The sequence below is a fragment of the Episyrphus balteatus genome, chromosome 2, assembly GCF_945859705.1.
Source record: "Episyrphus balteatus chromosome 2, idEpiBalt1.1, whole genome shotgun sequence".
Lineage (NCBI taxonomy): Eukaryota > Metazoa > Arthropoda > Insecta > Diptera > Syrphidae > Episyrphus > Episyrphus balteatus.
Window position 1 is genome coordinate 18,586,080 of NC_079135.1, and position 26,516 is coordinate 18,612,595.

The 26,516-nt window shown below is 28.2% G+C and overlaps 1 protein-coding gene across 1 annotated transcript; it reads left to right on the forward strand.

Annotated features, from left to right (window-relative positions):
• LOC129911943 (NGFI-A-binding protein homolog) lies at positions 1–26,516 on the forward strand. The gene is made up of 6 exons (XM_055989975.1): positions 1–335; positions 20,990–21,259; positions 21,388–22,124; positions 25,634–25,725; positions 25,801–25,882; positions 26,056–26,516. The coding sequence occupies exons 1-6, from the start codon at positions 95–97 to the stop codon at positions 26,272–26,274; spliced, it is 1,641 nt and encodes a 546-aa protein (XP_055845950.1). The 5' UTR covers positions 1–94; the 3' UTR covers positions 26,275–26,516.

Consider the following 26,516-nt stretch of genomic DNA (forward strand, 5'->3'; position numbering starts at 1 on the left):
TGGAAATTTTTTGAAGTAGTGCATGTGTTTATAGTTAGTTTAGATTAGGGTTTATTTAGTGAAATATTGTTCAACGACAAAAATTTGATAAAAAATGGAACAACCATCTGGAAGTACACATTCGACAGTGGCAACGACAGTGACAAGTGCGGTACCAACAGTTGTTAGTAGTGTACTATTATCGGCAAATCCCCAACAAGAAGATGCAAATATATCAGTTACCAGTGGTGCAATGTCCGAGGGACAGCGATCACTATCTGGAGCACCATCGGCCTCGTCAAGTCCAATATTAAGTCCACCGGGAAAGATCTTTGGAAGAAATGCAAATGGAACAAGTGAGTAACAATATTTAATTTTTTCTTTATTTACCTTTTTCATTGAATTGAATTTTATCACAATTGATTAGATAATACCGATTAGTGTTTCTGTTGTTTACTCTAAGTTTGCCACTAGAGCAAAAGTCTCAACACATCTATTAACTTTTTGCTAATTTTAAATCAGAGAGTAAAGTTCTCCAAATATCTTAAATTCTGAAATTGAAACGCGCTATTAGTAAAAATAATGAACGATAAACATTCTATTAACACCTTTCTTATTTCTTTGAAACCCTTACAAATGTTGAAAGTTTTGTGTTTGTTTTTTTAACGTTATCCAAAATTTATATAATGTGTGGGTTGAAAATTTTAAAAAAATTACAGAACTATTATCGTATCGATGTTTCGTTGAATCTAGTCTAAAGAAAATGTTTAATATTGACTATATTCTGAATAGTCCTTACGTTTTTCAAGAATTTTCGGTCTCCAAAGGTTCCCTTACTCAAGCCTTACTTGAGTAGTATACATACTTTTCAAACTGTGAAAGATTGCTTGCTTTGAATTTAAAACAACTAAGTTTAAAAATTGTTAATTCGATTCTTCTGCCAGTACCAGCGAAAATAGGTACTTATGTCAACTTTGTTTAATTTTTTGATAGTTAAATAGGTATTTTGTTAAGACTATTTTTGGTGTAATAAGAATTCCTAAACAAATTTAGATCAACGGTTTTTTGTTTTGGATACTTTATTATTATTTAAAGTAAAAGTATAGTCAAATTTTTTAGCATTTAAGGTTTTGAGTAAGAAGCAAGATGTACAGTGAGCACTTTAGTTGTTTTTATGGTTAGTTGTTTGAATAACTGTGCTTCACCTGTGAAACCATGTGTCATTGTTTTGCATGAATTGAACAAGTTATTTTTAACATTCAAAAGATTGCTAAAAATTAGTTCTAAACACAGTTTTGGTTTTTAGTAAACTAAATAGTGAAGGAAGTTTGATGATTTTAACTCATTAATTTATATTTGCAGAGGTTTTTTTGTCACAAGGCTAGGGGGACTCCAAATAATTTTGGCAATTAAAACTTAATTTTTTTTTTTTGGTTTACAAACTGTAATTAGCTTTATGTATACACGCACATGTGTATTTTATATGAGGTATGATTGAGAAATTCTTATTTTAATTTTATTTTATCATTCCGGGAACGCTTCTATAACTTAAAAAGAAACTAAAATTCAAAATGAACACACATATTAAAATGAACTGTATTTCTTAAACATTTCATACTTTCTTAAAATGAGTATAGTGTGTACCTACATCCATCGAATTTCATTCGGGGCACGCCGTTTGTTGAAATTCATATTAAAAACATATTTTTTAGTAAAAATCGAGGTCATTAAAATATAACCACAAAAATATTTGGTTTAATTCAAATTGGAACCGTTCTGTAGTTTTCAGAAACTTTAAATCAATATAATGTTAAAAATACAACTCATATGAGTTGCGTTGTAATAAATGATATAGGTCGTTTCAAATCAAAAGTCCAATAAAATTGAAAACAAATAAACAGAAAACTCAATTTTATTGGCTCATTACGAAAAATCAACTCAAAAATAACAACAAATCATGCTTGTTTGAATGAAAGAAATGCTTGAGAAAAAAATAAACAAACGAAAAATCTGAATTTTGTTTATTAATGATTTATGTATATGGTGACGACTCCAAAATAATTGAAAAATAAAAATAAGATTTACTGCCCAATTATACAAATGATGAAAAGCTGTAAATCGTTTTCGATTGGCTCTCCGGAAGCGTCCGGAATCATTCAGAAGCCTTCTGAAAGTGTTTTATTCGCACTAATATGACAGGCAGAATGCTTCTTAAAATAAAAATTCTCTACTTGATTTCAAAACAGAATTCACTCAAAATCACTAATATTTAAATAAGTAAACGTCAAACTAAATTTTCTAGTAGAAAAGCAAAAAATTTTTATTTGATTATTCACCAATACAGATATAAAATTTCAGAATTGAGTGGAAGCGATTTAGGCCCAATTTATTGACTCTCCATTAAACTTAAATCGCCATTAAAAAAGGGAATTTTAAAATTAAAAACCAATTTCGTTTAATTCAGTCTCTTTTAAGGATTTTTTTGAAGTTTGGCATCATTAACTAATTGAGCATTAAATTTAAAAGTAGTTTTAGTTAAAACACCAAATTCGACCTTTTAAGAGGGATTTTTAGAGCAAATGGAGGTTTTAAACAGAATTTCTATTTATTCGCTCTCCATTAGTGTCAAATGTCATTTCATTTATTTTTTTTTATTTGAATTATTATTTTATTTGAAAAATGTCAAATGAGCTAAAGAATTATTAAAAAAACATCACAATTATGAAAAAAGTAAAGACTAGAATTTTTTGTAGGTATACACACATGCATTTGTACCATAAAAAAGAACAAAATTCAAAGAAATTAATGCATTTCTTGTCTACTTCGCACAGATAATACTAGATCTACTAGATTATATTCTCCACTTCAAAACTTATCATTTTTGAGATGCTGCATAATACATACATAACATACATAACATTGCAATTGAAGCCATGAGAAGAAGAGATATAAAGCTTACTTCTAAACCAATGATACGAGATGACTGCCGATAACACTTAAATTTAAGTTGTTATTTGACACCGATGGAAAAAATTAAAAATTTCACTTAACTCCTTCTTCTTCTCATGGTTTCAATTGTAGGTTGTAGCATTCTTTGGTTACCGCTGGTATATCGTTAATCTCTTGCATTTTCTGGCGTTTTCAGCTGCAAAATACTTACGGGTCATAGTTTTTTGGTTTTTCTTCCAATTCAAATCTATTTGATTTGACAAAATTGACAGATTATTTTTCAAACAAAATAAAAAATCCCTAGGATATTTTTAACAGAGTTTTAAATTTAACTTTAACTAAAGAAGAGTGAATTAAATGAATTTTTAATGATGTATACTTAAAGGCGACAATAGTTTAACGAGGCCGTTAACTAAAGCGATAAATTTCAAAATTTAATGGAGGCTCAATAAATTGGCCCTTAAACTGTTTTATTGGATTTCAGAATGAGTGAATCCTTAAGTTATTCCAATCGAAAACGACATTAAACTACTTTTTAAATTTGTTACTCACATTGGATGTTTTAAAGAGTGTTCCCGGAATAACTTGCGCATATTTGCTTTTAAGAGCATTTAACAATGCCAGATTCCAAAATCATTTTCTTTGACTTCGAGGGGTAGAAGCCATTTTTTCCTTCCGCAATTTTAGCAATTATTTAGGAAATTATAACTTCGCATTTTTAGTTTCGCAATTTGTACCTGTCGTTTCAACACCGTTATTTCACCGTTATTGCACATGTTATTATTGTAACATCTCTACGAGATGTCATTATGCAAAATATCTTTTTGTCGATTGAAATAATTTTTAAAAAAACAGCAAAATGTTTTGTTGCTACCTATATCTAGTGGATTTTTGTAAACTCAAGTTATACAAAATTTCCTTGTGATCCTTCAGCTATTGGACAATTTTGGCAATTTTTCAATGAATTTCAGACCTTTCCAATAGCATGTAAAGTATTTGATTTGAGTAAAAAATTTATCTTTTCAAGCACGAGCAATTTTTAATTAAAATCGGTTGAAAATTGCAAAAAATACTTGTGTAATGAGTTAAATTTTAAAATTTCATTTCTTTTTCCCGAAAGTTCAGATTTTGGAGCTATACCAAAAAACAAAAAATTATGTTTGACTTGGATCAACAAGCCTTAAGAGTCGTACTGGGATCTATTCACATTAATATAGTCTTCAAAATCTAAAGTTTAGAGCTCGAGCTCCAAAATAAGTATACAGTTTGATCTTATGAATTAAGTTGAGTTTTTAGAAAAAAAAATCAAAATCGTTGGAAGCGTTGGAATGCAAACTTGATGTATCTATAAAATCTATAATGGCAAGTTAAAACAGGTTTTAATTTTTAAAAGTTCCCAGAAAATAAATTAATGCTTTTAACTGGCTTTTCTAGTCAGAACTGCCTGATATTTGATATTGTTATCAAAATCCTTAGGGCCGTTCACAAAAGCAGTTAAATAGCAGGAACCGTTAATTTAAACCATGGAATGCTTTCAAAAATGGTTGAGGTACAGAAAAAAAGGCAGACGAATTCCATTTTTGTTTAGTTTTTTCATTACCGTTCGTATAGTCATGTTTTTGTTTTTTTTTTTTTCTATAACAAAATTAGACCCCTTATTAAATTTAATCTCTAGTCCTTTTCATTTCCTCTTCAGAGTGTAGGTTTTCTTCAGGTTAAAACATCCAATTTGTATCAAGTCTTTTTTTCTGTTTTTAACATTCTTCTGCACCATCGTTCTAGACAAATAAAAAAAAAAGAATAGCTTTTTCTTACAACTTATTCCTATCGATTGAAATTGTTGCAAAATAAAAAAAATCCCAAGCGATTTCACATGGGAGCTGAAAAAAATTCAGCCACCCAGTCGCCAATTTTTTGCTCCTCATGTATCTACAATATTTTTTTTGTCGCTGAAGTTTTTTTCTGCTATCCTTTGGATACCATACTATACAACCTCATGTGAGATTTTTCTATGTTATAGCTGCATGCAACTTTACTCACTTGTAGCGGGGTGATATCTGTTTTTATTTTATTTTTTTTTTTTTTTGTGATTTTATTTCTGTTGGACTCATATCCTATGAATGCATTATAATGTAGTAGATGGCTGCACTAAAGCAAAAAATAAATAAAAGAATATAATATACAATACAAGTTTTTTTTTACATTATTTTGTGTCTATCGTCTGGGAATCAGAACCACAAAATTAAAAAAAAGACAGATAGTTAGGACATTTGATATCGTAAATACCTTAAACATGTGGGAGAAGATTATTTTGTTATGAATCGAATCATCACATTATGACGTCATTTTACAAATATTTAACTTACGGATGTGTTAGTTCTTTGTCATAAATTATATTTTAAGCGCCATTCAGTAAGTAGTTATCCCCATTCATTAAACAATTCCAGCACCGACGAAAGGATGAAAAAAAAAATTGAAAACACAAATTTCGGACATATGCCGATGTTGGTGTGGTTTCCCTTTCCTTCTTCCATTTTTCAAAGGGTTAAACAAAATATATGCGGATATGCCCGGTGGAAGTTAAAAATCCTTTTGCTCACAGTTGACTTGATCCAAAACGAAATCCAATGGATTATTATTGTTATTGAAAAGGCGTAGGTAAGGTAAGCAGAGAGGAGTCCAAAAAGGAAAAGGGTTTCAAATTGGAAGCATATGTTTTTGTCTGAACTGTGTGTGCACATGTCTAGTTGGAAAAACGTAGGTTACTTTCAATTTTAAGATGTGGTGGGTGTTTACACTTTTTTGTTGGTATTATTATTTGAGATTCATTTACGCATATTTAAATTGATATTAATCTTTGTGGCGGGAAATCTTATGAAAGAGAAATTTCCATAGTTTAGTTTTGTTATCGTTTTTAATCGCATTCTGACATGAAATCATATTATGACATCTTTTTGATGAACATATGTTTTTTGTGTTGAGGTTACACTTCATTATGTTTGTGATGCTTATGGAGCAAGATTGAAGGATATGTTTTGAAGGGTTTTAATTGTATTTAGGATGTGCGTTTGGGTTAATTTTTGTTTCAATTCGTTTGCGTTAATGTCATTGAACTCTATGAAAGCCATGACATTGTAAATGGTAGTTTTTATTTTTTATTCGCAATTTGAAATTTTTCCCATTTTTTCTGCGTTTACCAATGAATTCAAACAAAAATCAGAAAACAGTTCATTGTCATTTGACTTAAATTTTGTATGTTTCAGCAAAAAAAAATTCTTTATGTTCTAGTTAAATTTAATTTAAAGTGGTAGGTTCGTTTTAATTGTCTTTGGGTGGCTAATTTTATATTTTATGGGTGCTGAACAAGAATATAAATTTGTCCAAACAAATTTCTTGAAGCAGATATGAGAAAATACCGAAATACTTGTTATTGGTGTACCATATATGTTTTTGTACGCCTTTTGGTAGCAATTTTTTCTTAGAGCGATTTTGTTTTGTCTATAAAGACTGATTCCAATCTAGAGTCCTTAAATTTTAATGTCTATTAAATAAAAAAAAAAACTCTTAGACCAACAGAAAGTAATTCTATGAAGCTACACAGAGAAAAAAAAAAACAATGTAAAAACAAGTAGTTCTTAAAATAAAGCGATTTCAACTTTTTATAATTCTTTCAACTCCCGGCTGAGATTGTAATTTTTTTGTCAGATGAAAAAATTCAATGCAATTAAGAAATAAGAAGAAAGCGGTCAGAGAAGATTAACAAACAAAAAGCGCAAAGAATCCATTTTCAATCGCCATCCAAGAATGAAGTTAACTTAAAGTTATCCTACAGTAAAACTCATGAGTAGGGATTGTACTTTTAAGAAAGGGATAAAATTAAGTTTAATTTTCTGAAAACCGACGAAAACTGAAAATCGTATTAAAAATTACAATTATCTGATTTTTTTTTTTATCCAATTTCGAAGAGTCACTCCTCACTTGTTATTTAATATATTGATACCTTAAGGTCTGATTCATTATGAGAGAGCAAGACTTGTGTTCAACGATAGTGAAATTGATGCCTAATTTTAGACGTTTGGCCAAATATTTTCATTCTTTTTACATACTTTTTTCTTATTGCTGTTAAAAATAAACAAAATGCCAAAGCAAAAAAAATGTGACCTGAAAATGGCGTTTTGCTCTCGTCTCGTAATACTTGAATCAGGTATGAAAAATTTTCAAACAAAACTTTTTCGTATGATTTTCCGAAAACTCAAAAGTGTTGATGTTTACATGATTTTCCAAGTTCAGCAAAGAAGTGTTAAAGTAAAATTAATTATAGTGAAAAATACCTATAAAAGTCTTTTTGAAAAATATAACTTTGTCTAACTAGTACTTTTTCAACTTAAATAAATATTTGTTTGATAAAACTGGCAATGATATATCAAGTAAAAGTATCAAATTAGATTCATAATTTTAATCAAATTCGTTCAGAAATTGATTAAAAATCATAAATTAATGAATGCTTCGAAACCGACAAAAAATTAACAGAGACAATATCTTTTTTACATTAATTTGGGTAAAATCATACGGAAACTACATAGAGAAAGTTCACCCGGTTGATTTAAACTTAGTTTACTTTCAATTTAGTGAAAAATGTCCTTACTTACCTACATAGTTGATCATAATTGAGGTGCATAGTTTCCACATTTTTAAAGTATATTGTGGTAGCTGCACAGAAAAAACTAAGTCACTTTGAATCAAAATGACGATCTCCTTAAATTAACATTCTTGAAGTATTATCTTTTTTATAAAAACCTTTTAAAATCTGTTAAAATCAAAGTTAACTTCATTTCATTTTATTATGTATTATTTAAAAAATAAATGGAAATGTATCTGCTAAGACTGAAGTGATTTCTCATTATCTTTATGTGCATTCTTATTGAAATGAAAAGAGTATAAAAAAATAAAAGGATGTTCACATTGACTTAAAGCGATTCTTCTGGAAAAAAAATTTAATTTAATACAGATTTCAATTGTTTTAGGCAAGTATTTTTTCCGTGTAGATACTTCATACTTTGTTGAGCATTAAACATGTAAAGTTTTTTTTTCCATTAGTTTTTGATTCGCAAGTCAACAGATATCGAAAATATTCTAAACTAAAATTTCTTCCAATAGTAAAAAAAAAAAAATCAGGAAATCTGTTATTTACAGTTTTCATTTCCTTTAAAATAAACACCATTTAAATAGATTCTTTTTAATTTGAAATAACATCAAGTATTTTCCGTTAAACATAAAATAAAAATAAAAACGATATCAATTCTTTTTCTTAAACAAATGAAAATCCTTTTCATATCAAATAAATTTGCATATTATCCTCAAAAAAATATAACGGCCATTTCCTTTTTAATAATAAAAACTGGTTTCACTAAAAATTCCGTTAAAATTTCAATATAAATAGGTAAATACAAAAAAAATAAGTCTTTTTTTTTATTACTTTTCTTATTGTATTCATTGCTTCCATATATTCTTGTTTACCATTTTCAAATCTTAAGAAATGATAAAAAAAAAACAACAACAAAAAAACAATATCCGTTTCTTCTTCCACCAATAGAATTTTTTTCTTTATAAGTTTCCTTGAAGGTATCCTTAAATAAACTTACCCTCCCAGATTTTTTTTTTACCTAACTGCTTTTATGTGATAAACTCAAGTAAATTAGTACTCTATATACTTGTACCTAAGAAAAAAAATGCCTATGTAAGTCTTCCATGACAGTGACAAACCAACCCCTAACAAGACTGTCTTCCTTTGCCATTGGCAAACGATCACCGTACCGTTGTTAGGGGGACCAAATTTTCGTTAGGTAGGTATAGGTATTTATGTAATTTTTTTTCTTGTTGGTTTAATATCAAACCCGAAAATTCCATTATCATTAATACACATGCGGGATCTTTTGTATGAAAAATTCTTACACATATTTTATATGAGACAGAAAGACTAGGAAAAAAAAATCAGTTACGGCCAAATATTTAATATGCCAAAAGAAAACAGGAATTCCACTAGAATCGAATTTAATATTTAACAAAAAAATATAAAAAAAAAAACTCACAAAAAAATGTAATACCAAAGGATCCCCTCTGATAAAATATGTCTTCGTTTTTTTTTAGGTTTTGATTATTTGATAAACTGGCAATGAAATTTTTCAGTTTTTTCTACCCCCAGCGAGCACCAAAAATACTTAACTGACCATTTAGCACACACAAAAGTCCAATAACAACAATCAAACCAAAAAAAAAAACCTATTTCAAGAAACGTCCAAAAGACATTAGCGCGCGGTACAAGTTCGTGTCATCAACATCATCTGCAACAACCCACCATCGATTGCCGCCGCGCCGCTCGGCAGGATGGTCGATGATGGTGTTTTTTTTTTTTAAGTTTTTTTTTGCCCTTACAACCCCACCATATATTGCGCAAAGGGCAGATGGAATTTTGATCGACAGGAATTTCGTCTTAAAACTCCTTAATTTATAAGAGTATTTTGAGAAATAGTTTTAGTTTTTTGTGCAGACTTTTCCGATATCACACAACACAAAATGCGCAGACGCAGACTCTCCATGATGTGAATGTGTTTTTTTTTTTTTCGTTTAGGTCTCATCTTCACCCGATCTTGTAGCTGGACTTTTTTTTTTTGTTTAAAGGCTTAATTTTTATGTATCGTCTAGAGAGAGAGAAAAAGACCCATGATATAAAACAAGATGTGATCCTGTGAGTTTGGTAGAAGATGCTGGTAAGCGAGTCAAAAAAAAAAAAAAAAAATTGTAATGAAGCCTCCTTGTTGTTGTTGTTATTGTCATGGTGATCGTTTAGGAAACGAGCAATCGGTTATATGTAGGTCCAATGGCCATTCTTCACTCTGCTCTGCATCTCGCAATGTGTATATTGGGACCTTAAAAGTGCTAAACTCATAAAAAATCCTTCACCATCATCATCATCTCTCGCGTTCAGGACATATAGCATAAAGCAGGGTATATCTACACTCCCCGCAACTTAGTGCACCCAATGGATATATAAAATTAAGTGAAAAAGAATTGGTTACCAATATTGTTGCTTCACATTGATGGCTGGCTGGACACAAAAGACGAGGGAAAGACGGTCGACAAAAGGGTAGCAAAAAAAAAAACTTCTTACAAACATTATTTGTGTATTAAAATCACGTATCATTTATTTATTGCAAATGGAGGGTCTTTAAGCGATGGGTGATGGTGGTTTAGCAGGCGGCGGTGGCAGTGGCGGCGGTGGTGGTGGCGGCCGGCGCATGCTGCTGCCATGTTATCCCACCAAAGCGCACATTACTGTGCGCGTACCGAACAAACTCTCTCAGTCTCTCAGTGTGGTGATGGATCGTGGGGCAACTGGTTTCCTGGGCCTTGCCACATTTAACCATTTAAACACTGAGGTTTATATAATTAGATACATTTCAAAAAAGAGTTTTATAAAAAGTAGGTACCTACACTTTTTCATTTGACAGTTGTTTTAGGTGAGATTTTTAAAAAAATTAAGAGTGCTATTAGCTAGAGAATTAAAAAACAAAGAAATAGAAACCGATCTTATGGTTTTAAGTTAAAAATTGCGTCTGCAATCTGTTAACAAACATATGACAAAATTTTTTTTAAGTTGGTGCAAAAAATCTATTTTTCTTACTTTTCTTAGACGAAACGTAATGCAACTTTATTTAAAGCTCAAAAATATCACATTTAAATCCATTTTTTTTTTCTGTCAAAGTGAGCCTAATTAAATAAACCACACTGTAAACTTCTTGCTTCTTTCTCCAGGCTCTTTAACTAATTATAAATTTTTTCTTCTATCTTTTCTCTGAATCTGTTTGTTTAGTTGGGCATTATACTATAGTGTGTCCCATCATCATCATCATCGATGGCAAAGTGTTTATGTCCATCCGAAGACACACAGTTCCACACAAGAGCAACAAAAAAAAAACAAAAACCTACAACAACAACAATAATAACAACAAAAAAATCCTTTAGCATTATGTTTATGGTTTAAGAGTTACAGAGAGCGCTACCGTGTTGTACAATACCAGAACATGATGAATATCCATTTTTTTTTTTGTGTCTGTGGTTGCGCCTCCTGAACCTGAGCTCTAGATGTGTATTTTTCTTGCATGAAGCGCACTTTTGATTGGGGTTTTATGGTCTCGCAAAAGAATATTGCTGCTCTGGTCAAGCAAAACCGTTTATGGTTATAATGTTGTTTTTTTTTTTTATTTTTCAATATACTTGTACCTAACCCATGGAACAATATTCATAAAAATAAAATTAAATCGACTGTTAATTTAGTACCAGATCAGATATATTTTATTGCAGCAGAAAAAAAAGGTTCATCATATTTAGACAGGTATTCTCTCACAAAAGACTATATGGTATAGAGAGAAGCGGTTTTTAATTATTGTCAATTTTAATTGTGGCAATATAATTTCATGGTGGAACACACTGTTATGCATTGAAGAGCAGAGCATCTTAGATTTTTTCCACAATCACCTTGCAGGTGGCCACACAATTATATACAGAAAAACCAGGCATATTTAAAGTTTTTGAGGGATTCCTCACAAGCATTGAATAAAACAAGATTTCATAAAAATTTCAAAAAGATTTAGATGCGTTTTTGTTATTCATGTTATTTTTAGATGCAAACGAGCAGTTTCAGATTTTTTAAATCTCAAAACACTTAACTCCCAAAACTTGTATGCATTGTTTCTTATATCAAAGCAGTTAGCTCGCATATACCTGAAAATAGTTTTCTTTATGTTATGTTTAAATTTTATCGAACAAACCTTGATGCAGAAAGACAGAAAACTTAATGCTAACAAATTATTTTTTTTAAAGATTCTTTAAAAAATTCTATATTTTATATTGACACCAATGAACGAATAAGCCAATTTGAAAGAGCAAGCTCTGAAATAAGGGTTTTTTAAAATAAAGTTCGCAAATCAGCTCTTTTGTTTAAATTCATAAATTATTATTTTTAAAATTATCAAATAAAAGAAATGAACCAAGAAAAAAGGATTTTTATCTGAAAACACGAATGTTATCTCAAAATTGGAAAATAATTAAAAAATAGATGATTTATTATTTTTTAATAACGAAATGGATTGAAATATTTTATTTATTTTCTTGATTCTTTTACAATGAGTCCTATTTTTTTTCTAAAATTGATTTAAGTTTTGGTATCTTCTGAGGCTCTCAAATTCCTTTCATATCCTATTTGAAATTTCCAGCTTTCGTGTATGATTCAATGTTTTTAAGTTCATTAACAAAAAAAAAAAAAAAAAAAAAAAAAATTTTTAAAGGTTACCTATAACTAAAATTTATTTAAAAAAAAAAAATATTTCGGAAACATTCAAATGAATGAAATCAGTACCTAGGTACATATCTACATAATAATCATAGACTTTTGTCATTAGTTATCCCGTACAGTGCGATAAATAATCTCATTAGTCAGTGTTACTCAATTAGAATCAACAGTTAACTAGTTTGCAAATCACTGATCTGCTATATAAAAATCGCCTTTGAAGAAAACCATAATTTTGAAAGAGTATTTTGTGTGAAAATTTCCAACGAAGCCAACATTGCTGTGGAATGTCAAGTTTTTACGATATTTCAATATTTACAAGTCAAAAATGCAATTTTTGTAAACTTTCGACTCTGAATTACGCCCCCCTTATTTTTTTTTTTTCAAAACAATACACCTTTGCAATCTCAAAAAGGTTAACTACACTAATGCTTTTTTTTTAGGATATACCAATTTATGTCTTCTGATTTGGAGTTAAAAAAAAAAGAAAAAAAACAAAATATGGAAAAACATATAATTTTGATTGAACATAAGAAAAATGTCATTAAACATTCGTTTTTGAGATTATAAAATAAATAAAAAAAGTGATGAGCTCAATTTTCTATTTTGAGATCATATTTGTATTCTAAAATTTCGGAAGAATTGATGTGTTTTTTTCTTACTGTTAATATGTTGCTTTTTTCTACAACAATATTTCCATTTTGAAAACCTCTGAGGTAGAAAGTTTTTCACATTATTCTTGTACTTAAAAAAATATATAAATCAAATTTAATAATGTAACAATGCAAACTAAGAAATTGAATTTTTTTTTTTGAAGACCAAAGCTTTAAATTTAACGCAATTTAAATATCAGATTTAAATATTTCTTCAAATGAGTCTTGCATATTTCAGTCAGATCAGTCCAACACTTTAATTTTTTACTGCTACAATATCTGATAACCGATTAATAATAAGATGTATTTTAAAAATTATTCATTTTTTTAAATCTATTAGTGTTAATTTTTTGGAAACCAAATTAAGATTAAGAAATATCGAATTTCTGATGGTTTCAAAAAAATTAAGAAGACAAAAAAAAATATTTTTGCAAACCAGTGTTTCTATTAGATACATTTTGTAAGCCAAAAAAAAAGTATTAAACATTATTTTTTGTTAATTTAACAAGAAACTTGTCATTTTCTCTTCAGATTCCTATTAATTTAACGAATCTTTATGTTATTAAAAAAAACGCTGATCATTTTTTACTTAAATGGTCTTAAGGTAAAATTTAATTTTGCTTGCAGTTAAGTTTTCTTTTATCAAATATTTAAATGCAATAAATTGGTTTCTGAAATGAGTAAAGTTCTTCAATTGTTTAAGTTTGTTACATCAGATTTTTGATGAATATTTTTTTAATTAATTTTTAATTTTTAGAAAACAAAAACAATACTTTCAAATGGCTACAGTCATTTAAAATAAAATAATTAAATCAATTTCTTGTTTATGATTTTTATAAAACATAAAAACAAAAAACAAATCTAGGAATAAAATTAAACTATAAAAAATTGCTTAAGATACATTTTTTTTTTCAAGATTTTCAGTTACCAAATGCTTTTTTTTAACTACCAAAAAGGATAACAATTTCAAACAAATTAACAAAATTTTTGTTTAAAAAAAAAACTTCTTTCCCACATAAAAATAAAGCAAAAAAAAAGCATTTTAACCCTTTCATATAATCTCACAAACGCCCAAATTAAGTTAGAAAAAAAATACATCATCTCCCAAAAAAACAAATTAAGCCTCTAAAAAAAAATCTGATCCTACCAAATTCACACGCTAAAAAATATATTCAAATATCCATACACACCGTATAAGACGCATTCATTGCGAACCAGCAGATAAAAAAAAATCGAAAGTGATATAAAAAAAAAGGTTTTTTCAACTAAAACCAAATATAAAAAAAACCGATGCGCAACCTACAAAAAAAAATTACTCCGAATATCTCTCCAGTTAGGTAGTTTCTGATATTCTATGTCGAGAACCAAAAACTCTGCTAGTTTTTTGCTTTAAATATATTCTAAATAAAACTGAATCCTGATCCTGACAATAATGATGAGTAAATCTCACGTTTCGTCAAAACGAGTATTAGCGACTCCAGGCGAAATTGGTTGCGTTTTTTTCATTCGACTTCGACCCATTCAAATTTTTGTATGCAGATGAGGCGAAGAAGGTATACAGCGTGGCGGCTAGCATACATCAGCACACACAACAGCACCAACGAATTTTTTAAACAAAAGGGGTCCGTCCTCCGGGTCGGCATCAGGAGATTTTTTTTTTTCATAGTTTTTTTGGATGGAAAAAAAAAGTTTATAGCAGAAAAAAAAATTCGGTTAACCCTTTCGATTTTTAAAGGATTTAGTTTTTTTTTTGTGTATATTTACTCATACAGGGATTTTTTGATTCAAGTTTTTTTTTTTTGCTTTTTTGCTGTTTTGTCTTCCGTGAGACGTAGGTCGTAGTTGTCTTCATTGCCGCGAGAAAAGGGATAACGATTTTGACCGTGGTCCATGTTACGTACGACTTTTTGTTTCAGGTAGGTAGACACACTGAGGAAGATGTAGTTTTTTTTTTGTTTGCTTCTTCGTCTTCTTATAATTCTATGGTTATGGGAACTGGAGTTTTTTTTTTTTTGTCTTTGAAAATGTTGAGACTGAAAGTGATTTGCATACCTTTTCGATTTTTTTTACTTAATTTTAAATCATTTTTTTTTTACTTTTGAAAAAAAAAAATGTTATATAAAAAATTTGAATGCATGTATAGGATGAATTTCGTGTGAATATTTTTTTTTAAGGAAATCAATTTAAAAAATAAAATTTATTTGATAAAAAAAATAATAAAAAAAATCTGTTTGGAAAAATAAATTAAATACAAGGATGTAGCAGTAAAAACATTTTTCTTAGTTTTATGTAAAAATTAAATTTTCCTGTTATATTTGAATATATTTGTTTTAATTCAAATTCGGCAGACTTTAACATATTAAATAATTTTCTTTCTTAAAATAAAGTTCGCAAATCAGCTCTTTTGTTTAAATTAATTCTTTATTACTTTGCTCTGTAAAAGATTAATTTCTTCAAAATAAATTTTAAGAATTATAAAACTAGAAGAAAATAAATCAAGAAAAAGGATTTTTATCTAGAAACCCAAATAGTGTTGAAAAATTGGAAAATAATTAAAAAGCTAGAAAACCTTAGGTTGTTAAGCAGAGTGTTGATGGAAATATTTTTTTTTATTTGTTGTTTTATAAAAAGTTCTTTTTTTTTCCTTGAATTCGCTTAAATTTTCATTTTCATATTAATATTAAAAAATCTATTTGGAAAAACTATTTTAATACAGGGATGTAGCAGTTAAATTATTTTTCTTAGTTTTTTATGAACCTGTTATGTCTGTCTGAACCTGTTATGTCTGAATATATTTGTTTGAAGTCAAGTCTGGCTAACGTTCATATTTTAAAATATTGTTTTCTTAAAATAAAGTTCGCAAATCAGCTCTTTTGTTTAAATGCATGTAGGTAATTATTATTTTGCTCTGCAATTTATATGTTTCTTCAAAATAAGTTTTAAAAAATAAAACTGGAAGGAAATAAACTAGGAAAAACGGATTTTGATCTGAAAACACGAATGGAATCACAAAAATTGGAAAATAGTTAAAAATAGAAACTTTATTTTTACAAACAAAATTGACTGAAATATTTTTTTATTTTTTTTGAAAAATGAAACTGGAAGGAAATGAGCTAATAATTAATAAATTATTTTTTACTTTTTTTTTTTTTTATTTGAAACTGGAATTAAATAAACTATAAAAAAATGATTTTATCTGAAAACACGAATGGATTCGTAAAATAGGAAAATAATTCAAAAATAGAAAATTTAATTTTTATTAGCAAAATTGATTGAAATATTTATTATTTTTTTTTTTTTTATTTTTCTTAAATTGATGGATTCATCTATTTTAAGTTCATCAACCAAATATTTTTTTCCTTCAATCTACCCACTTTTTGTTTGTATTATAATATTCACATGACTATAAGAATTTAATCCTTTCTCACAGCTTCCAAATATTATTCGCTTTTTTTTTCTATACAAAATATCAAACCCATCTGTCTTAAATGATCTTTCTATGCAAACGACTTGGAACTCACTATCAATATTAATTATTTAGTTTATCTCAACGAAATGAAGAAAAAAAAATTCGTTAGTATTCTGACATTTGCTCACAAGGATCATTACTCTCTCTTCCATCTTTGCATGCTAAGTTATTTTTTTTACTTAGTTTCTTATAATTTTTTTGTATCCTTAACAAAAATGCGCTACCCAGCGACCAAAGGTTCTCATTGTTTCCCATGACTGAGACAATATAATCCTCTAAATTTATTCTACACTGCAACTCAAATCAGAAAAAAAATCATCAAAAAAAAAAAAATCGAAAATCACTTATGGTCATAAAAAATGATCTTATGCAAACAAAAGGATCCCCGTTAAGAAAGTAGTATCCTCGGTCGCACCCATAATACAACAACACACACAGAGCTGTTCTTTCTTCCACTCACAATATGCAAATTAAGTGCTTAGGAAATGACCTTAAGCAGTTAAATATCAGGGAAGCAACAACAAAAGGATATACCGTAGTATCTGGCACCTAAAGACAATTCCGGTAATAGATGGAAAGGAAAATAAAAAAAAAATAAGGACTCGATCGTACACACAAAAGGGTTGTAGCTGGCGCTGGTTTTTATATCCTCATTACAGGCAAAAGGTAAGAATGTAAAAAAAAATTGACCCTTTTATCCTTTTCTTCGTCTTATTCTTCAACGACGACGATGATGATCATACTGAAGGAAGCTACGACTACGACGACAATAGGGTGAACCAAAATAACCTCATCCGTATTATCTGTGATGTGACTGATCGCTCTTCTCTCTGCGCGAGTTGTTGTTTTATTTTTTATGATCTTATAATAGATGGTCTATCATTTTTATAAGGGAAGAAGAATAGGTGCGCTATGGCTCTGCTCATATGCATATGAGATGGATCTACATATTAAATCGCGAAGAAGAAGATGACGATGTCATTGTCTACGTGAGGTGTTTTTTTGTGTAAGATTTTGGTTTGGTATATTTTGTATAAAAAAAAATTAAGGAATAATAAGGATCTTCTTTCTCGCGGTGTGCACCGAAATTTTTGTGCGTGCAGCAAAAGGATGATGATGATGATCCAGCCACTCGTTTGGTTTTTTTTTTTTTGCTGTTGTTTTTTATTTTCAATGCAATGGTTTTGCCTACTACTCCTTTTTGAATGTGGACTCTGGGAATTTTGGTTTTTTTTCTTTCGTCTTTGACTATGAAATGAATTTTTTTTAGATTTTTTTTATAAAAAAAAATTCATGGGAAAAATTTTAGGAGAATATATATCATTCTTGTTGTGTACTGATGTCTGATGGTAATTAATTTTTTTATCTTCTAATTTTTTGTATATTTGTTTGGTTTGCATTGATAAAGGTTTGCTTATCAGGTTTTGATAGAAACAAAAAAAAAATACATGAATTAATGTTGTTTAAATATTTAGCTAACGATTGAAAAAAGTAAGAGTGAGAAATGCAAATATTGAAAAGAGTTTGTATCTTGATATTGGAAAATTATAGGTACAGGTTTCAAGTTACTTTAGCATTTGAGACTTTAATGAATCAGAAAGCGATTTATATGAATTTTAAATCGTAAAGTAGGTACACAAAATCTAAAAAAAATTATGAATTTAAGAATAGTTTCAAAATTTTTTTTACATATTATTAAGATATTAGAATCTGAACATTAAAGAAGAAAAAAAAAAATTTCGTAAGATTAAGTTTTAGATTTTTGTTTTCATTTTGGAACAATTTTTATTTTAATTTATAATTTGTGAGCATCATCACTGATATAATTCTGCTGCCTTTTTTTAATTGGCACTGGATGGATACAAACTTATTCTAATCTTTCGATTCTTTCTATTAAGAAAAAAGTATCGGTTATAAGAAATTTCTTGAAAGTAATTATACATTAAGGACTTTTATTCACTATAGACAAATTTTATTTTCTGAAGAATTTTTGAATTTTCAGACAAACAAAAAAAGTTTTTAACACCTACTAATATTTTGGTTAAATTACTAATATAATTTAATTAGAAACTTTCTGAAAAGTTTAAAAGTGGTCTTTTTTAATCCTTTTTTTTTTAATTTTACCTAAATACATTATTTGATTTTAATGAATTTTTGAATAAACATTTTTTATATAGTAATAATTTTTTCGATAAAATTAATAAATTACAAAAAAAGTCTATTTTTGAAAACACAAATTTAATATTATATTTTTTATTTTTAGCTTCATTTCTCTGTTTAATTTAAAATTTAATATATTTTTTTTTTTTTCAATTCAATGTCTCTGGCAATAATATTGTTCGACTTACGCTTCTGCGGATTTTTTTCTTCAGTATTTTATTAACTTGATTAAAATTTTGAATTTGATGATGTATGGCAACCCTATTTTATCTATAAATGCTCATAATTTTTTTTTTCTTTTACAATAATAGTATAAGGTTTATTTGATTCAATATTTGTTTCAAAATTTTAAACTTGATTACTCTGGCAAACAAATGCCTTCACTTACTTGCTATGTACTAGCTACTATAGCGCAAATTCAGGATTCGAAACCAAAATGAAAAAAAAAAAACTCATTTCAGTTTGAAATTTCGACATGGTTGGCTTTAAAAAATTCTTACTTTTTTGTAGGCATCGTAGAAATATGATTGAAACGTTATAAAAAAGGAGAAATAATAAGCTTTCAGATGATATAAAATTTACTATAGGCTGTCATTTAAAATATGCATTTAATTGTGTTAGAACAGAAAAAAGATTGATTTTTTTGGCTTTTTTGATGAAAACTAATTGGGTTCAAAAAATTCTAGGTCTTTTTTGTAGACATAGTTGATAAAAGTATTTTAAGCTAAAACAATAACCTTTCAGATGATATAAAATTTATTATAAGTGGCCATACATAAAATGGATTTAATGGTGTTAGGAGAAAAAAAAGATTTTTTTTTTTGCTTTTTTCATGAAAAATTTTTGTTTTGAAAAAATTATTTTTATACTTTTTGCGCATTGTAAAAATTTAAGTATAGCTTTATTCTTTAGGAAAGTTTGTGTGCTTTTAAACTTATTTCTTATAAAACTAAGTTAAAATTAATCTTAAATGATATTTTTCATAAAGAGCTTCATTTAGAAAATATTTCACCGTGTCTAATTTTGTTTCTGATATTTCCTAATTTAGGCCTTTCTTTTATATTTGTATTTTTTGTTTATTTGATGACACCTGATAATCCTTTTTCGACACTTACATTACTGCACTTGTTTTTCTGCACTAGCAACATGCTTTAAAATTTATGTTTGAGCTATTGGTATCCAAGCACCAAATAGTGTAGAATTCCTGATTAAAATTTTATAGACAATTTTTTTTTGCGATAACAAGATAATTCTTCAAAAACACATAAGAAAATAATTCCTTAAAAAAATCAAATTCATATGAAGTTACCAAAAAAGGCAAAAATATCAAAAATAATTTTTAATTTCGTTTAACCTCCTGTATGATAATATTCCAAATATCCTTCAATTGCCACCAATTCACATTTATTTTTTTATTAAATCATGTAAACATAAAAAGTGCAATACAATTTTCATTTATATATCAAATTCCATCTCATTCAATTGATTTATCTTCTATCGATCTTCAATTTAATCTCCCTTCTTCTCAATAATGTGGTGTATGACAACAATCCAAAAACCGATCATTTGAAACACTTCACAATCCCACAAAAGCAATGCACAATCAATGCGAAAAGATGATAAATTTTCTACACTTCGCAATACAATACCATTATTGTGACATTGCCAAAAAATCAACCCCTCTTCGAAATCGAAAATAAGACAATAATCATTATCGAGTGATGATGTGCTATCTACGGCATCACGTCAATTGTTATCCTTGGCAAATAAAGAGAAGAAGAGAAAAATCATCTCCAGGTAATAATAGTAAACCTTTTCTTCTTTTATAACAATTTAATGATATTGTGAAAACAAATCCTGCAAATCGCATTGTGTTTTTGCGAATGTATGTAAGTTTTGCAAATCAATAATAAGCCCTCTTGCGATCTGTGTTAACATAAAGATATCATCATCATCTTCATTCGATCGAAATAAAGAGGGTGAATCCTTTTTTTCGTGATGCATTTTCTGTTTTGTGCAAAAGGATCATTCGATTATGCAAATATGCAAAGAAAATGCGAAGATGTTAAGTGTTTGTGGAAATTTGCATTCTTTTTTGCATTTTTTTTGCATTTGCATATTTACATCATCATCTTGGGTGTCTTAATAGTTCTTTTTTGGCAATATAATGTGGTTGAGTCTTAAAGTATTAAAGGATTTCTTTTTCTAAACCCTCTTGACTGAATATTCTTAAAAATAAATTTTGCATAATCTTTTAACAACACTAATTAACAAGCAATCGAATGAAAGTGTGAGAACAATTTGAAGAAAACCTCTTCAAGTTTGAAAACAAGATGAAAGGACTTTGTTTTGCATATATTTATCAATATTTTGGTTAACATGTTAATTTATGTTTTATTAAATATTTTCTTTTTTCTCTTTCTTTCTTTTTAGTGGTTGCAACATCCCGTCCTAGCAATGAAGCCGAAGTGCAATTATATAGAGTTTTGCAAAGGGCAAGCTTATTGGCATACTATGACACTCTACTCGAAATGGGTGGCGATGATGTTCAACAATTGTACGAGGCTGGTGAAGAAGAATTTTTAGAAATTATGGCTTTGGTTGGAATGGCATCGAAACCATTGCATGTTAGGAGATTACAGAAAGTTCTACATGAATGGGCTAACAATCAAGCCATGTTTCAATCTACTTTGCCTTCTGTTGGTAAGTTTTATTTAACTATTTAATTTTAATTTTTAATTTTTCTGACAATTTTTTTGACAATTTTTTCTGACAATTTTTCTGACAATTTTCTTACAATATTTCTGACAATTTTTTCTTTACTCTTCTAGGTTTTGCCGATGCTCCATTACCCACTTCTTATATTCCAGAACCGTCCACATCTCGTCCAAAGTTTACAATTTCTCCTGGTTTCAATCCTACACCTCTTATGAGTACAGTACCAACATCATCACAAATTGGCACTAATATCACACCTGCACCTGTTGTCTCTCTCGTTGGTAATATCACACCCACCCACACAGGTCTGTCCTCCCAAGTCACATCAAGTTCACCACAATTGACACCAATTTTGACAAGTTCACAAGTTGAACGAATTGCCTTGGTAGCTGCTGAAATAATTACAAGAGAATTACCACGAGGTGAACCTCGTGGTGAACCTCGAGCACAAACTTCTAAGAAACGTACCTCCAGAGAATTGGAACAAGTGATTGCAATGAGTGAAAATGATCCACGTCGAATGGAAGAGATTCGTAAGTATTCAGCGATATATGGTCGTTTCGATTGCAAACGTCGTCCTGAGAAACCTTTAACATTGCATGAGGTGTGTGTAAATGAGGCAGCAGCTCAATTGTGTAAGCTTATTCCAGTCTTGCTAACACGTCGTGATCAGCTATTTCCTTTGGCTAGATCGGTTGTTAAAGAGGCTGGATTTGGTCATTCGGCAAATATTGCTAGGTGTGGTGGTTTGGGACAGCCAGTGCAGAGGACTGATGAGAGTAGTCAGTCTGAGAGTAGTGTTAAGAGGATGAGGCTATCGTCAACAGAAATAACAAATCCTGAATATAAGGTGAGAATGTTAAACTTTTAGGGAGTGCGTCTAGTGCGCACTAAAACGAGACTGCTTTAAGGACGCTGCGCAAATAATGATGCTGTAACAGAAATAACATGCTTTATGCTTTTTTTTCAAAATTTAACCCCACAGCTTTTCTAGGAAAGATGCATTAATATAGTTTTTAAGGCTTGAGTAGATTAACTTGATTCTAATTTATATCGCTTTGAATTGAAAATGCTTGAATAGAATCTATTTCGTTTGACGAAATGATTCATTATTTTCATGATCAACTTGAATAATTGTGATTCATTTTATCAAACGAATATCTTAGAAATCTTTATTTAGTTTTAACTTTATTAGTTGTTTGTAGGTAAAAATATGGATCGTAATTTTAATTTTAGTATTAAGGTTGAATTTAGTAGCATATTTTTTAATTTTTTTTTTCTGTGATTGAAATGCATGTTAAACTGAATTGGTTGCTATGTTTTTTTTTAGATATTATATTATTTATTTTAAATTTATATAAAAAAAAAAACTATAAAGTAATTTAATGTAAGATTATTTTTATAAGTTGTTGCTTAGTTTTCTAATATAATGTAATCACTTTATGAATATATAAGCTTTTGATGTTGAACGATTTAATTTAAGTTGACTCACAAGTTTATTTTATTTAACATTACTAAAAATATTTATTTTTATTTTTAGATTGAGGAACAAAAATATATAAACCTGCTTTTTAAAAATTTTAAATGTGCCTTTTTTTGATTTATTTATTAATATTTATTTTTCTTTTGTATACTTCGCTGAGGGATGCTGTTTTTGATCTGTTGAAAGTATACATTTTCTTGTGATTTTTTTTTTTTTTAATTTTTTATAGCAAAATTTACAAAAATTGATAAAATGGAGTGTTTCGTATATTATTTTTGGATGAAAGCAACTTTCAAAAATATTGGCTGATAATTGGGAAGATTTTTTTGAAAATGCATTTGGATAGTATTCATTTTTTATTTTTCAATATTTACTTTTAAGTTTATTAAACTTTAATTATGGAAATAAGAGGTCCGAAATGCATATAATTTCATTGGCAAAATAGTTCATGCAATATTTACTTACAGTGTCCTATCGTTCGCAAAAGTAGAAGAAATACAGTCAAATGTTGTCCTTAATTAACGATTTTTTTCTGGCTCTAACGATAAATTGCTTCTGTTTTTCTCAAAAATGGTTTAAGCGATTGTGGTTTAAAAACTATTTAAATTGGGCTACTTTTTGAAATAAAAAATATTTTTCCGTTATCTTTGTTTTTATTTTTCTAGTATACCTACAATATTGCTCTGACTTAAACGAAATATTCTTACAGAAACGTTTTAGTGATCTTAATGTTAAAGTTAAGAAAAATTTTTTGAAATAAAAAAAGATCAATATTTTAACTTTTACAATTTTCAAAAAAAAAAATGAAAAAATAATAAAAAAAAGTTCTTCAATAGCTTTCTGTTTTGTTATGCCGAAAAAAAAAAATTCGACAGCTTTTACTAATCAACAGCTTCAAACAAAATTTCAAGAAAAAGCAAAAACGAATTTTCAAAACAAGATATTTGTTTTTAATGCCGTGTGCGAATTGGGTTAAAATGTTGGTTGAATTTTCTGCCACGATTAAATTTTGACGTTTGGTTAAAAAATTATCAAATTTATATTTTTGATGTGCGAATTGGGTTAAAATGTGTTGAATGAGACTTTTTTGGCAATTACCCTCAAAAATGGTTTTTCTTAAATTCAATTAATTACATTTTATAACAAAACCCAGCTGAAAAAATATAAAGTTAAATATTCCAGTATGAAAATGTAAGAAATTCTCAATTTCACACACTTTTTTTTATTTTTTTTGATAAATTCCTTTAACTTTAAATTTTAAACTACCCAGTATCTAAAACTGTACATCGAGGTAAATAAAGGCATGTGGACAGATAGATAAATAGAGGTTTGCGGGAGCTGGTTTTTTCGCATTCTCTATATTATCGTAATGTTTGATTGTTATGACGAATTTGATTTTTCTACGAATCCTGTTTGTTTGTTAAATTTGGTTTTTATCGATTAAAAGATGGTTTAGAACTCCAAAAAAAGTACAAAAACCACTCAATCATGAAATGTGGTAATTTTAAAATGTTTTAAAATATTGGTTTTTTAAAATAACAACCTTTTTTAAATAATAGATGTGGTTTTTGAAAACTTTTTTTTACTTTTTTTAGCACGTTCTTTCTGTCATATTTATGCCTTAAAATTTTAAGAACTCTTATGGAGAGTCTCTAAAAAAAGCTTATGCCCAAGTTTTAAGAAAAATATTAATACAATCAGACTAGCGAAAGTATTGAAAGGCACAATTTTTATTATCAAACTAAAATCTCTGATTGTTATCTTAAATTTGACTTAAAAAAAACTGCTTTTAATAACTATCTTAATAGTTTTTGTGGTGCTCAACACAAAACTAACTAAACTCGTTCAACTAATTTTTTTTTCACGAAAACTATAAGAAATTACCAAAAAATTGCTGAATATTACGTTATTATTAGCGTATTATTTAAAAAGTGAACTCTTTTACGAAAACAAATTATTGTATATTTTAAAAGAACAGAGTACTAAAGTTTTTCTGTTGTATTGTTGAAAATTCTTTACAAATCAGTACTTTTTCTATCAGATATATTTTTTTTCATACAAATTTTCGTACAATTATTTCAAAGGACTTTTAAGCATAAGTCGTAGTATTTGCCTCTTCTTTTTAAAAACATAATTTGTTTTTGCGAAAAGAGTTCACTTTTTGAATAATTCACCGAAAACACACACATTTTCTTGCACTTTTGTTTGGTAATTTAAATTTCTAATAGTTTTTGGACAGATTCAGGTTCGTCATAAATCTACAAACAAAACTTAAGCTTGCCCATAGAAAACAATTGCAGCAGAACTTTCCACTTTAATTACAATTTGGCCTGGACTATATCTCATAACTCCTAGGCAAGTGTACTTAAAAGTGACCCGTCCGTCATTTCTGATAATTGCAATTATCAACAGTCTAGGTACGAAAAAAAAAAAAACTAACAAATCAACTCACAATCGAATTGTGAGTTGATGCACCATTCTTAAACATCATACTGAAAAAAAGAAAGCTTTTTCGAAAATCAAAATTATAAAAATAATTTTCAAAAAGACAATTTTTTTTCTACTTCAGTATCTACATTTTAAAATAAAATTACACATGTATTTATCTTTATCTAACATTCTATTCTATGCATATGTGTGTTAAAATCTTGTATAGTACTTTATGTAGAGCATAATTTTCAGGAAATAACAAATAACTGCTTTTTAACAAAAATTAAAATCGCTTTATAATGCTGGCGTTCCGGAATTGCTTTTTAACAAACATTTGGCTTTCTAACACGCAATCAACTAATCATATGAGTAAGATCGAGCTTTAAATTTTCCAATTGCCTTTAAACATTGAATAAAGTTTGATTTTGTGTGAATTTATTTCAAAGGATTCCTTGGAAGATTCCAGATACAATTTATTTACAATGTATCAGAAGTTCGCTAAACCACCATTTGATTTGTCTGATATAGCAAAATTTTCGTAAGTAATGTCAAAAAAGTTTAACAATTTGTATTTTTACTTTTTTCTATAATAATGTATATTTTTTAAATATAGGCTAACAAAATCTGATTTTGAAGATAACGAAAATGAAGATTCAAGATATTCGTTTAGTAATTCTAGTACTCCACCATTGCCGGTAAGATTTTTTAACAATTATATACAAATTAACAATTTTGGAGTGATGAACTTTTTGAATAAGATTTTTACATATGATTACCAAGCGATATTATACTGATTCAAACCTAATCTTCATTTCTGCTGAAAGTAAAAATTGTGAAAAGTATAATATTTTTTATATTTTTTTTTTAGATAAACGATCGAGAATTTTTCGATAGTGGACGTGATGAAACAATAAAATCACCTCAGAAATCCTCAGATGCCATAGCAACGTCACCTTTGGGAGTTCAAGTTATATCGGCATCAGGAGGTCATATAATTGCGGTAGCAAATCCTGCACTTGCCATGAGTCCAGCTTTAAATGAAGCCATAAATACAATAAAACGAGAAGCTGATTCACCAGAAATATGATAAATTCAATTTAACCTCTAAAAGCCTTTAAGTGACTTAAATAGAAAATGTACATAAATTAAATATATTCGATTTTTAAAATCAAACTAAGTCTAACAAAAAAGTATATGTATACACAAAATGATTTACAAAACATCTAACCACACACAGTGCAATAGGTTAAAATGAAAAAAATAAAAACTATAAACAAAACAAAATAAAATAAAATAATTAACTAAGTTACAAGATAAACATTGACTGAA